This window comes from Erinaceus europaeus, chromosome 4, assembly GCF_950295315.1.
Source record: "Erinaceus europaeus chromosome 4, mEriEur2.1, whole genome shotgun sequence".
Lineage (NCBI taxonomy): Eukaryota > Metazoa > Chordata > Mammalia > Eulipotyphla > Erinaceidae > Erinaceus > Erinaceus europaeus.
In genome coordinates this window covers 54,903,212-54,916,873 of record NC_080165.1, presented here as the reverse complement: position 1 = coordinate 54,916,873, position 13,662 = coordinate 54,903,212, and the positions used below count along the sequence as shown (strand labels likewise).

Sequence of the window (13,662 nt, the reverse complement as noted above, 5' to 3'; positions counted from 1 at the left end):
GAGCCCCGCCCCGTCCCGCTTAGACAATGCGGGGGAGCAGCCAGACCGTCGCGCCCCAGCCCCATCGTAGTATTGGAGCTCGCCTACCCAGGGACCCCTCAAAAGCCTGAGCCCCAGCCCCCGAAGCTTGAAAACTAGGATTCTCTTCTCCACCAACTCTGACTTCGGGGGAGGTGGGGCCCCAGACAAGATCCGAGCTGCAGGAGTGGGGGTGGCCGCAGGAGGTGAGTCTGGGGGTGGGAAGTATCCCCTGGGCCTAGGAGCGGGGAGGCGGAGTTTGTGGGTGCCAGACTCGTACCTGCACCAAACTAATGTGCTGGGGACTACACTGGGGTGCTAGTAGACATTTGTGCGGAATGGACTTTGGGATAGATGGACCGGAGATCGAAGAACTAGGTCCTGGAGCCCCGAGTGGCGCCCGCTGCCTGGAACCACGCCTCAGTCTCCCCGCCCCTGGGCTTTCGTTGCCGACCTCTCCCAGTCCTCCGGGACTCGTCTGGTTTGCACTGGGTCGCGCTAGGGCCAGCGTGACTGGCCGGGCGGAGAGAGGATGTTTAACTCTTTAGGTTCGGATACCGCCTCCTTTGCCTCGTTCTCCATTTCTTGTTACACATCCCGGACTTGCCTCCCCCCAGCCCTGCTTCTACCCAGCTGTTTCCTGCCCCATAACCCCTGTGGGTCCCTCACTTCAAGTCGGGTCCCGGAGGTGGTGAGACTCAGAGGGTTAAGGGGGCGGGGTCGCTGCATTTTTGAGGAGTGAGCGCATCCTAGCGGCTGCCAAGAGAGGTTCCCGGCAGGGACCTCACCAAGCCCCCTTGCTGGGGCAACAGGTGTTCTGGAGATTAGGGTTCCCGGTCTTGTTCCTCGGACTCACCCTAAAGAAGCCGAGTCGCAAAGGTTGCGGGGCTGATTGGGGCCGATAGGCGAGGAAAGACAGGAGGGGGTGGGGCGGAGTGGGAGGGACGCTGGGAGATGGCAAGAAGACCCCGCAGCTGTTAAGCACCCCCCTTCCCCTGCGTGGCTCTTTCTCTGCCTCCCCACGTTCTCTTTCTCTCTTCTCTCAAACAGGTGAAGTAAAAAGAATCTAAGCAGCGCGACTGGAGGGGACGTTTGTGTGAATGGGATGGGGACACCGGGGGAGGGGCTGGGCCGCTGCTCCCATGCCCTGATCCGGGGGGTCCCCGAGAGCCTGGCTTCTGGGGAAGGTGCGGGAGCTGGCCTCCCAACTCTGGACCTGGCCAAAGCTCAGAGGGAGCATGGGGTGCTAGGGGGTAAACTGAGGCAGCGGTTGGGGCTGCAACTACTGGAACTGCCTCCTGAAGAGTCGCTGCCTCTGGGGCCGCTGCTGGGCGACATTGCCGTGATCCAAGGGGACACAGCCCTCATCACGCGGCCCTGGAGCCCTGCCCGCAGGCCGGAGGTGAGCGCCAGGGTTCGAGTGAGGTTTGGGAGAAAGGAAGAACTGGCCTCCGGGGAGGATTAAGGGTGTGGATGTCTCAGCCCAAACCTTTTTCTCCTGTCATAAGGTCGATGGAGTGCGCAAAGCTCTTCAGGACTTAGGGCTCCGAATTGTGGAGATGGGGGACGAGAGTGCAACGCTGGATGGCACTGATGTTCTTTTCACCGGTGAGTCTGGGTCACCTGCATTTCTGGAGCTAGGTCTAAAGAAGCAAGAGTTTGAGAAACAGGACCGAGCTCGGCCTTCAAACTCCTTCTCACTTTTGTCCTCAAACCTCAGTGGTCTTCCTGGGCTCAGGTCTAGAGTTTTCTTTCTTTTTTTTTTTTTTAATCTTTATTTGTTGGATAGAAACAGCCAGAAATCAAGAGGAATGGGGAGATAGTGAGAGCGAGAGACAGAGAGATACCTGCAGCCTTGCTTCACCACTGGTGAAACTTTCCCCCTGCAGGTGGGGATGGGGGGTGTTGTACCCCGTTACATTGTAATATGTGTGCTTAATCAGGTGCACCACTACTCGGCCTCCAGGCCGGGAGTTTTTCGTAGGTCTTTCCAAGTGGACCAATCACCGAGGAGCTGAGTTCGTGGCTGACACCTTCCGAGTGAGGAGAAGGACCAGCCTTCTGGCTGGGCGGCTGGGAACAGAGAGGGGCTGGAGGGGTGGGGCGAGGGGCCGCTGTGCTGGGGAAAACGGAAGGCAGCCAGAATTTGAGGCTGTTACCGCACCCTTCCCTCTCCCCTGAATTCTTTCCTTTTTCATCCCTAGGACTTCGCAGTCTCCACAGTACCTGTCTCTGGCCCTTCCCACCTTCGCAGCCTCTGTGGAATGGGAGGACCCCGCACTGTGGTGGCTGGTAGTAGTGAGGCTGCCCAAAAGGCTGTCAGGGTGAGATGGCTGGCCGACTGAGGTGGGGCAAGTCAGGGCGTGGCCAATGAGTGTGGGTGTGACTTCAGGAGCTTGAGGCAGGAGCTGGGAGGCCGTGAGAATTTGCAAATGTACAACCCCTATCTGTACTGAGCTGTCTATCAAATAGGAAAACCTAAAGTTAATATAATGGGTCAAGGAGCTGGGAGGCCATGGAACAGAGGCAATTAACATAATTTTCTCAGCTTCAAGAAACTCCCCATAGGTGGCATCTAAGCTGTGATTTGAAAGATGGTTGGGACAAGTAGGGACTAAAGAAAGGGAGAAGGGACTGGGTAGATGGTATAGTGTTATGCAAAAATACTTTCATGCCTGAGTCACCAAAGGTCTCAGGTTCAATACCCAGCACCACCAGAAACCAGAGCTTAGCAGTGCACTGTTAACGCATTGGATTAAGCGCACGTAGTGCAAAGCAAAAGGACCAGCATAAGGATCCTGGTTTGAGCCCCCGCTTTGAGCCCCCGGCTCCCCACCTGCAGGGGAGTCGCTTCACAAGCGGTGAAGCAGGTCTGCAGGTATCTATCTATCTTTCTCTCCCCATCTCTGTCTTCCCCTCCTCTCTCTATTTCTCTGTCCTATCCAACAACAACATCAACAACAATAATAATAACCACAACAACGATAAAACAGCAAGGGCAACAAAGGGCACCTAGCCCCAGCAACAACCCTGGAGGCAAAAAAAAAAGGGGGGGGAGGGTACCAGGTGGAAAGAACTGTTTATGTATCCAAAGGGAAATTTATTAGCAAAGGTGACTAAAGCACTTATAACATTATCTAACGCATAATGAGAGCTATATGATTGCTGTCATTATTTTAATAGGATTCTGTCGTTAAGCCTTGGAAGTGCTAGGGCAGACATATTTAGTTGTGGAAAGGCTCTGAGAATACTTGAACTTGAATACTTCCTCCTTCTTGTTCTCCAGGCAATGGCAATGTTGACAGATCATCCCTATGCCTCCCTGACCCTCCCAGATGATGCAGCTGCTGACTGTCTCTTTCTGCGTCCTGGGTTGCCTGGTGTGCCCCCATTCCTTCTGCACCGTGGAGGTGGTGACCTGCCCAATAGCCAGGAGGTGAGGGGAGACAGAAACTTCATCACCAGCAACAGCCAGAGAAGAAGTCTCATCCCATCCTAGTGGGAGGGTGGAAGGGTACCTTCTCTGAATGCCTGGGTGAGCTGGCTGGAAGAGGGGCCTGAGTGTGGTCTGGTGTCTTACTCTCTTTTCCCTATTCTATATCCTCCCTGTAGGCACTGCAGAAGCTCTCTGATGTCACCCTGGTCCCTGTGTCCTGCTCTGAATTGGAGAAGGCAGGTGCTGGACTCAGCTCCCTCTGCCTTGTGCTCAGCACACGCCCCCACAGCTGAAAGTCTGGCCTTGGGATCCTCACTGGCCAGGGATAGGGCAGCATAAAGTGTAGAGGGGAAGGAGGATTAGACAGAGGACTGAATAGGCAGTAGTGGGAGAGAGCTCCAAGGTAGGGGGAGGGTATCGTATGGGAAAAAGAATAGAGACAACTAGGTGGGCTCTCTACCCCAGAACTAATAAAATAGAACTAACCTTTTAGACTGACCTGTGGCTGATATCTTACTGAGACGGAATCAGTGCTGAGAATAAGGGCTCTTTCATTTATCAAACTCTCATTAAGTACTTGCTCACTGCCCAAACCTGTCATGGGTGCTTTTTGACACAATATAGACAGGTCAGAATGTCTATTGTAGGGAACCTGTGTAGGGCAGAGGAGAGAAAGGATAAGTGCGTCACATGCTGAAAAAGTCAGGTGACTCCCCAGTTGACAAAGAAAGTAACATGGGGGGGTAGATAGCATAATGGTTATGCAATAAGACTCACATGTCTGAGGCTCTAAAGACCCAGGTTCAATCCCCCACACCACCATAAACCAGAGCTGAGCAGTTCTCTGGTGTAAAGAGAGAGAGAGAGAGAAGAAAATAACACTTTCAGGAACATTCACTTTCATTTACTGAGGCTTAGCAATAATATAAAAAAGTTCAATTGCCTGATAATCAAGAGTACTCACAGTACATAAGAATTGTTTACACATTGAAATACAGATTGTGATGGAACAATTCATAAGACACTATTGTGAGAGAAATAAAGGGTAATCTTAGGGTATCAAGGTGTATGCAAGTGTGGGCAAAGAAAGAACTGAGGATAAATAAGAATTGGCACAGCAGATAAAAGGAGATGAGAAATGGGTAATCCAGAAAGAACTGATTGCACTCAACAAAGGCATATTTGGGGCTTTGAAGACTTTTCCCTAAGGTTAGCATGCTGTAGGGTGGCAAGAGGTAAGCTTGAAGAGCAGCAAAGAGCTATGTCACTTCAACCAAAGTTCAAGGATTCAAATCTCTAAGTTATGGAGAGAAAAAATACTGCAATTCTAAAATACAAACTGTCAGGAGAGGCAAATATTTGGGGAAGTGGTCTCTAGTTTCAAGGAGATGGGTTAGGGTAGTAAGATGTAGTGCAACTAAGGGCAACACAGGGTGGATATGAGGAAAGTGCCTTCAAGTGGAAGCCCTAAGTGTGAAAACAGTGTAGGTTTGACCTTGACAATAAAATAGAATAGGATTGAAGTGACTGTATGAGTGAGAGAGGGAAGAGGGCCACAAGGCTCCTGGCTCTGACTTGGGCAACTGGGTTGATCAAGAGAGAATGTAGAGCAGGATTAAGTGAGTAGCATGGGTGTTGACAATGAGTTGTATTCTGGATACACTATGCAAAATACCAAGGGCCAGCCAGGAAGGAATGTTTGAGGAACAATTTTGAAATCCATATGTAAGGTCTGAACTGGGGAAAGTCTTGGGTATCATTTAGGAGGTGAGGACTGAGGACTGACCGGGTAAGAACTCAGAAGAATTAAGGGGAGGGCAGACAAAGAAAGGCTTAAATTTAGATTGGTTGGAAACATTGCAGAGTTAAGGAATAAGGATGAGGATTCCAGAAGGAAAACAACAGCAAAAAAATAAAAATAAAAAAATGTCTTCTGGGTGTGCACATTAGGACGTTACTAGCAATTGTGTGGGGAGATTAATAGTTTCAGTAGACGAGCAGTGACAGTGGAATGAAGAAAAAGAGACCCAGAGATGTCACACTGAACTCTCAAGCATGAAGTGCTAAGTTCAACTCTCAGCAACACACGTGCGAGAATGGTGCTTGGTTCTCTCATTTCTGTCATAAATAAATAATTAAAAAAAAAAAACAATAAAATAAAAAAGGAAAGAAAGTAAGAAGACCTGTCGAAAGAGCTCACTTGGATACTGTGCTTGCTTTGTCATGAGTACAACCCAGGTTCAAGCCTGGCTCCTAGAGCACTGAAGGAAGGCTCAAAGAGCTTTGACTGTGAAGGGAAGTGATGGGTCAGTTATCTGAAAGTTAGTGGTGTCTTGTGGTGGGAGACAGGACTTGATTCATTTTAGTGAGGATACTAGGAGTGAAGAAAACATGAAAATTTTACAGGAAATGGAGTAACTGAAAGCAATGTCAATGGCAAAGCTAGCCTGGAACCCAAGTCTTCTGAATCCCAGACTTGTGCTCATTTCTATTCCATGATGCCTTCTTTTTCTATGAAAGAAGCAAAGAAAAGGAAGGCACATCCAGCTAGGAAGGTTTGAAGTGAAGACTTTCCTTTACACCACAACTGCATAGACTGTGGAGGCATCAGTTGGGACTGCTGGAGCTAGCCGACAGGGCCTTCTGAGGGCCATATGATCCAGGTCTGCATAGAGCAGGCTCTAAAGGTGGGAAGAAGGCAGAAGGGTCTCATTAGTCTGACTCCTTGGGTATCCAGGCCTCTTTCTTGATTCACTTTCCTCAGGGATTCTGGCCCACCTCCTTCCCAGCTCCCAACGCCTTACCGGCTCCTGGTCAGGGTCATCTGGAATCTTGGGCTCCTCCTTTACTGGTCTCTGGGGCTCGGCTTTCCAGAGTGGAACTACATGGGGGGGACAGAGCTGAAGGATTGAGAGAAGGTGACCAACTTGTCTGTTCCCAGCAAGGGCTCAGACTCAGGAGTTGAGGGACGGGGAGTGTGGTGTGGGAGAAGGGAAATGGGGTTAAGCTCACCAAATGTGGGGCGTGGTGGAAGCAGGGGCAGGGGCGAGCGCCTGTATGAGATGTGTAAGAGTCTGTGAACCTGGTTTCTTGAACTTGACCCAGCCAACAGTCACCACCCGCAACTCAACTACACTGATCCGCCCAACTCAGGCCACACCCACCACAACTGTGGCCTAGCTCCTACATTCTGACCTCTCCCATTCTTCTCCAGACCACACCCAAGGCTCCACAATGAGCACTTTCTACAACTAAGTTTCTGGTCCACCCCTCAGACCCTTGCCCAGGTGCTGCAAAGTATGCCCCACTCCTCGTGCTCACCTTCGTATATACCAGATCATGCCCAAGATCACGCCCAGTGCACCAAGTCCCAGCATCAGACCTACGCCCAGCATCAAGATTAGGATCTGGGGATACATGGACCCTGGGGGGGGTGGTGAAAAGGAGCTAATGGAGACCGAGGAAAATGACAGCATTAAGGAATAACAGCGTAGAGAGAGGAGTGATAAAAGATCAAGTCAAATGGCTGCTGAAAAATATTGTGCGTTTTTAGGACATCTCCTGGAGAGCAGATGTGTACATAGTTTGAACAAAAATGGAGAACCCCCAGTCAAAAACACCCCTCCCTCAGTGTGTATCTCTGGATCTCAGTTATGTCTCCTGTACACCCAGGTTCTTGACCTACCTGCCTTAGGCACGGAAGCCTTGCACTCAGCAGAATCCCCGAGCACATGGAGCACAGTCTGGCTCTCATTCTGGAGGTGTCCTCTACAAATAAAGATGCCTGAGTCCCCTGAGCTCAGAAGTAGTTCCAGTCGCCGAATGCTAGGGTCCAGGGCACGCAGGCGTCCCGCAAAGGGCTGGTGGGGAGACACTGTGGGGGTCCTATTCGAAGAGGCCCACAGGATCGGGCGGCGTCCCTTGGACAGACGATTGCAAGCTGGAAAGCTAGGAGCCCAGGCCCAGCGGATCGGACGTGATATCCCTAAGCAGGAGAGATTCACCCGGTCCCCTGGGTGGCCGGTCAGCAAAGCTAGGGGAATCCAAGGATGATAGTTAGGACAAGTCCATGGGGTGGAAAAAACCCACCCCGCTGCACCTACACTTTCATCTCTACTCCTCTCTGTTCCCCCACCATCCTGGATCTTCCTACACACATCCTACCTACCAGGTGACCTCTTCCCTGCCCAGGGAGCACTTACCTCCAGAGTCCCCCTGGGCCCTTGACAGTAAAAGTGGTAGCAGCTGCAGAACTAAGGCCATGGTTGGGATGTGGTGGAGAGAGGAGGCTGAGTGAATCAGCAGAGGAGACCAAGAGGAAAACTGGTGGTGATGGAGAGGAGGGATTAGGGGAGTGAGGATGCTTGAGTGGTTTGGTCTGGGAACTGTAGATAAGAGCAAGAGCAAGGTTTACCAGCTGTCTGGATCCATCTGGGGACTCCTTAAAAACAACTCTACAACTTTCAAATGCTCAATTTGGTTTTGTTTTAGTGTTCAAACAATACTGAGTCATTTACACACGTACTTTCACTTTAAAAAATTTTAAATTAATTTATTTTCCCTTTTGTTGCCCTTGTTTTTTATTGTTGTTGTAGATATTGTTGTTGTTATTGATGTCGTCATTGTTAGATAGGACAGAGAGAAATGAAGAGAGGAGGGGAAGACAGAGAGGGGGAGAGAAAGATAGATGCCTGCAGACCTGCTTCACGCCCTTGCAGGTGGGTAGCTGGGAGCTCAAACTGGGATCCTTATGTCCTTGCGCTTCATGCCACGTGCACTTAACCTGCTGCGCTACCGCCTGGCTCCCTACTTTCACATTATTTTTTAACTCCCTCAGCTTTGTAACTAACTGTTGGAAAAAAAGCAGTGACATCAGGAGTTCTGAAGCCCAGCTGTCAGAATTCAAATTCTGATTTCACCATCTACTAGGTACTGTGATACAGGCAAGTTGTTTAACTCCTCCAGACTTGTTTGCTCATCTGCGATACGAAGTTAAAAGCACCTGCTGCATATTGTGAGGACTAAATAATAAAATAATACATGCAAAATGCCTAGAACAATGACTGACGAACAGGAACATTATCTAAGTGCTTGTCACTGTTGCTATTTCTACTCTTATTTTAGCTTACACCTCACCTCTGTGCCCACGCTGTCCCTCCCTAGGTGCCTCATCCAAACCAGCAGGTTTTGATTGAGGAGCTACTTTGGAAGAAGTGGTGAGGTCCCACACCCAGAACTTCAGTGGCACTCACTGGCTTGAAATAACTGGGCTCATACCAGGCACAGGGAGAGCCAAAATGAAATCTTGAGAACCTTCAGGGGAACTAAGACAGCCCTTTTTAGCTGGTAGCCTCAGTCTATGTTACTATGGCATCTCAAAAATAGTTGAAGTGGGGCCAGGAAGTGGTGCAACCATTAGAGTGCAAGTTTTACAATGAGCAAGGACTCAGGTTCAAGACTCCAGTTCCCAACTACATGGGGAGAGCTTCATGAGCAGAGGAGAAATGTTGCTGGTATCTCTCTTTCTTTTTTTTTTTAACCTTTTTTTTAATATTTATTTTATTTATTCCCTTTTGTTGCCCTTGTTGTTTTATTGTTGTAGTTATTATTGTTGTTGTCGTCGTTGTTAGATAGGACAGAGAGAAATGGAGAGAGGAGGGGAAGACAGAGAGGAGGAGAGAAAGACAGACACCTGCAGACCTGCTTCACCGCCTGTGAAGCAACTCCCCTGCAGGTGGGGAGCTGGGGTTCGAACCGGGATCCTTATGCCGGTCCTTGTGCGGGTCCTTGTGCTTTGCGCCACCTGCGCTTAACCCGCTGTGCTACAGCCCGACTCCTGCTGGTACCTCTCTTTCTTCCTCTTTTTTAAAAGATATTTTATTTTATTTTATTTTTATTTTACCAGAGCACTGATCAACTCTGGTTTATGGTGGTGCAGGGGATTGAACCTGGGACTTGGAAGCCTCAGGCATGACAGTCTGTTTGCATAACCATTATGCTATCTACCCCTGCCCTCTTTAAGACTTTGTCTCTTTTTTCTTTCTTCCTCTGTGTCACCCTTCCTTCTTGATTTTTCTCTGTCTCTATCCAGTAAATAAATAATTTAATAAGAAATTCTTGTTGATATCAAAAATCCTACTTCCTCATTCTCTGGCTAAGCAGGGTTGGGGATACCAAGTGGGGAGTAAGTAAAAGATACAGTGTCCCCTTTTTTCCCTTAAGATCTGCTTATGTAGGTGGTGGTAGATAGCATAATGGTTATACAGAGACTCTCATGCCTGAGGCTCCAAAGTCCTAGGTTCAATCCCCCACACCACCAAAAACCAGAGCTGAACAGTACTCTGGTTTAAAAAAAAAAGTCCACTTATGTGCCCCTACCAATGATCCCCAGGGACCTAAATCTGACAGTCATTTTACACCACATGCCATTGTGATTTCTTAGGAGCCAATGAATCCTATCACTATGGGGGCATTTGTTGATACTCCTTCTTTCTCTCTCTTTTTCTTTATTTCTTTCTTTCTTCCTTCCTTCCTTCCTTCCTTCCTTCCTTCCTTCCTTCCTTTCTTTTATTATCTTGATTATTTATTGTATAGAGACAGCTAGAAATCGAAAGAATAGGGGGAGAGAAAGAGAGGGAAACAGAGATATACTTGCAGCACTGCTTCACCACTTGCAAAGCTTTTCCCTGCAGGTGGGGGCTGGGTACTCGAACCCAGGTTATTTAAATTTTTTTTTCTTTATTATTGCATAGAGACAGAGAGAAATCATGAGGGGAGGTCTCTATCTCCTGATAGAGAGGGAGAGAGAGACAGAGAGACATCTGAGGCACTGCTTCACCATTTGAGAAGCTTTTCCCCTGCAGGTGGGCACCAGGGGCTTGAACCTGGGTCCTTGCACACTTAATGTGTGCACTTAACCAGTTGCGCCATCACCTGGCCCCTAGAACCCAGGTACTTCCACATGTAATATGTGCAATCAACCAGATGTGCCACCACCCAGCCCTCCTTTGGTGATTCTCCTTCAGAGAACTGGACAGGAAAGGTGGGGGTCCAAGGGGGAAATCCCAGTCTGAAATCAAGAACCAAAATGGACTTGACCAGTAGTGTTCCTCCCTCCCTTTTATTCGTACAACCCCACCCAGTCCTTAACCCCTCCCCATTAGCTTTGGTTCTTTCCTCTCAGCTGTACTTATAGAAGGAGGGGCCATCTGAAGCAGGGAAGGGAGGGACTGCTGGCATTATAAAGTCCAAAAAGTCTGCTCAACTCCAAGAGTCAGCTCTTGGAAAATCCACTTGGGTCAGAGGCTGCAGTTGTCATATTTCTCAAGATCTTCAATATGAAAGGCCTTCTGCTTCTGATTCTGTCTTCTCTGCTTTGCTGGGTCTCAGGTAAGCTGCATGGGGTTCAAAGGACCTGGCTCAACCCAGTTAGGACTTTTATACCCTGCCCAATACTCTGCCTTATACAACCCACTACTTGGGATCCCAAACCCCTGGCCCTCTCTGGCTTCGAGATCTCCTGTCCCTCCAGGACCAGGCCTTCCTATGACAAGGTCTTTGATTTATACATCAAGGATCCATATCTGCTTCCAAACTCTTCTCCAAGACCTAGTCTTTTTTCCCCCTCTTTTTAAAATTATCTTTATTTATTTATTGGATAGAGACAGCCAGAAATAGAGAGAGTAGAAGGAGATAGGGAGAGAGGCAGAGAGATACCTGCAACACTACCTTACCACTCACAGAGCTTTTCCTCCTGCAGTTGGGGACCAGGGGCTTGAACCCAGGTCCTTGCACATTGTAACATGTATGTTCAACCAGATGCACCACTACGTGGCCCCCAAAGACCTAGTCTTCTAACCTTTCAGCATGCCTGATTACCTCTTGCCCACTTCAAACTGCCTCCTTCTTGGAAACTGCTACAGTTTCCTTGCTAGCCCACTTCAATACAAAACTTTCCCAAGTCCAGCTTACCTGCTGTCTCCTCTCAGCACTTGCGCTCAGCTGGCTGTTCTCTCAGTATTCACTAGGAGCTTCTTTTGCACCCCATCCTTGGCATCCACTCCATCGGAAAGTTCATGTTCAGTCCTTTAGCATAGGGGTTCCCCAGTTCTCCCCTGTTCTTCCTTGGGTTACATGTCCACAGGGACATACACAAGCTTTCTGGAGGATTCTGACCTTGTAAAGCCTTCCAGGGAGATCTTCCCAGTCTTTAAAGGAAGAATAAAAGGTTTCTCACCCCCAAGGCAAGATGAGTTTCACTGAGGTGCATTGATTAGGCTCCTCCATCCTTAGACTGATCACTCCTTCACCAAATTTTACACACCCAAACAAATCAGCTGAGGCAGGGACTTTGGGGGTGCCCTCTCTGCACTCGGTAAGGTACTCATGTAGAATTTAATGATCCATCTCCCAGATACTACTCCTTTCTTGCAAAGTTGTTGGGGCAAGATAATTCCATTCAGCTCTGACTCCTCTTCCCACACACTTGGTGGCCATAGGTGACTCTCCTGCAGTCAATCTCAAGCTCCAAGTCATTTCTATTTACTTCAAGTATTTCTTGTTTCTTATTTCAAGTCTTCACCTCTGACCTTTCTGAGATCCTTCATTTTTCCCATCTCCAGTCCTTCTCCAAAGTGAATTCCATCTGTCTCCAGCTCCACACTGATTTTGTTAACTCTGACCCCTCTTGATTCATTGGTTAATGAGGTGGAGGGAACAAGATACTTAGTGTGTGGGCCATTCCAGAGCAACATCTCCACCCTCACCCACTTGCATCTTTTCAGCATTACTCACCTGGCCTGTCCCTGAAAGGCCAAGCAGATAGAAACACCTACTTGACTGGCTTTTCTCCACCCTGCCCGCCACCCCCCAGCTCAGCATATTCCTCAGGTGAGTCAGATACCCCATCAACTCAGCCTGACTTGTGTCTTTCCAGCTGACATTCGCTGTCATTCCTGTTACAAGCTTCCTGTGCTGGGCTGTATGGCATCGCAGTCCTGTGCCTTGGATCCAGGACAAAAATGCCTGACAACAATGTGTACCTTGGTAATATTCCTTCTTTACTGGAGAAAGAGGGCCAACTTAGTGGGATACTTTGGTTGAAGCTGAGGCCAAATGGGGCAAAGACTGAGATGGCAAAGGGAATTATAGCAATGATTGTATGAATTTGAGCTATAGCCAAGGATTATATATATATTTGCCTCCAGGGTTGTTGCTGGGGCTTGGTGACTGCACTATGAATCCACTGCTCCTGGAGAACATTTTTTCCCTTTTGTTGCCCTTTTTGTTTATCATTGTTGTTGTTACTATTATTGTTATTGCTGTCATTGTTGTTGGATAAGGAGAGAAATCAAGAGAAGAGGGGAAGACAGAGGAAGGAGAGAAAGATAGACACCTACAGACTTGCTTCACCACTCATGAAGTGACCACCCTGCAGGTGGGGAGCTGGGGCTCAAAGTGGGATCCTTACGCCAGTCTTGCACTTTGCACCACCTGTGTGCTTAACCTGCTGCGCTACTGCCTGCCCCCCTGGATCATATGTTTTAACACAGATAAAATTCTGTGATGTAGATGCTGTTCTTTTATTTTTAATATTTTATTTATTACTTAATGGGAGAGATACAGAGAGAGGAAGACCAGAGTACTGTTCAGCTTTGGCTTATGATGGTGCTAGGGACTGACCTGGCACCTTAGAGCCTTAGGCATGAAAGACTTTTGCATAATCATTATATTATGTCCCCAGCCCTGAATGCTATTCTCTAAAAAATAAAAATAATTTTATTTATTTTATTTTATAGGACAGAGAAATTGAGAGGGAAGGGGGATAAAAAGAGGAAATTACATGGTCCGGGAGGTGGTGCAGTTGGCTAAGGCACTAGACTCTCAAGCATGAGGTCCTGAGTTCGATCCCCGGCAGCACATGTACCAGAGTGATGGCTGGTTCTTTCTCTCGTCCTATCTTTCTCATGAATAAATAAATAAATTCTTAAAAAAAAAAAAGAGGAAATTAGGGAGTCGGGCAGTAGCACAGTGGGTTAAGCGCACATGGCACAAAGTGCAAGGACCAGGCATAAAGATCCTGGTTCAAGCCCCCGGCTCCCCACCTGCAGAGGAGTCGCTTCACAAGCGGTTGAAGCAGGTCTGCAGGTGTCTGTCTTTCTCTCCCCCTCTCTGTCTTCCCCTCCTCTCTCCATTTCTCTCTGTCCTAT

General features: G+C 48.5%; 3 protein-coding genes across 8 annotated transcripts in view; 2 read left to right on the top strand and 1 right to left on the bottom strand.

The window, feature by feature from the left end:
* The first annotated feature begins 16 nt into the window (after window positions 1-16).
* Window positions 17-3,952, top strand: DDAH2 (DDAH family member 2, ADMA-independent). Of its 2 annotated transcripts, none has more exons than XM_007537159.3 (7): window positions 17-224; window positions 1,069-1,420; window positions 1,527-1,626; window positions 1,985-2,058; window positions 2,223-2,342; window positions 3,305-3,454; window positions 3,631-3,952. In XM_007537159.3, exons 2-7 carry the CDS (start codon window positions 1,124-1,126, stop codon window positions 3,745-3,747), a joined length of 858 nt encoding a protein of 285 aa, XP_007537221.1. In that variant the 5' UTR covers window positions 17-224; window positions 1,069-1,123; the 3' UTR covers window positions 3,748-3,952. The 2 variants fall into 2 exon arrangements, with proteins under 2 accessions (XP_007537221.1, XP_016049817.1); XM_016194331.2 differs by lacking the exon at window positions 17-224 and adding an exon at window positions 743-897.
* MPIG6B (megakaryocyte and platelet inhibitory receptor G6b) lies at window positions 1,522-7,872 on the bottom strand. Of its 5 annotated transcripts, none has more exons than XM_060189475.1 (6): window positions 7,657-7,872; window positions 7,140-7,487; window positions 6,776-6,878; window positions 6,467-6,507; window positions 6,259-6,354; window positions 1,522-1,661 (listed from the first exon to the last, which is right to left on the bottom strand). In XM_060189475.1, the coding sequence occupies exons 1-5, from the start codon at window positions 7,715-7,717 to the stop codon at window positions 6,275-6,277; spliced, it is 633 nt and encodes a 210-aa protein (XP_060045458.1). In that variant the 5' UTR covers window positions 7,718-7,872; the 3' UTR covers window positions 1,522-1,661; window positions 6,259-6,274. The 5 variants fall into 5 exon arrangements, with proteins under 5 accessions (XP_060045458.1, XP_060045456.1, XP_060045457.1 ...); XM_060189473.1 differs by having other exon boundaries at window positions 6,259-6,335; XM_060189474.1 differs by lacking the exon at window positions 1,522-1,661 and adding an exon at window positions 4,343-6,135.
* A 2,791-nt stretch (window positions 7,873-10,663) lies between these two features.
* Window positions 10,664-13,662, top strand: part of LY6G6C (lymphocyte antigen 6 family member G6C) — a 3,761-nt gene continuing 762 nt past the window's right edge. The window contains exons 1-2 of the mRNA XM_060190807.1: window positions 10,664-10,843; window positions 12,390-12,538. Coding sequence (XP_060046790.1) covers window positions 10,792-10,843; window positions 12,390-12,538 — 201 coding nt within the window. The 5' untranslated portion in view covers window positions 10,664-10,791. The remainder of the gene's footprint in view (window positions 10,844-12,389; window positions 12,539-13,662) is intronic.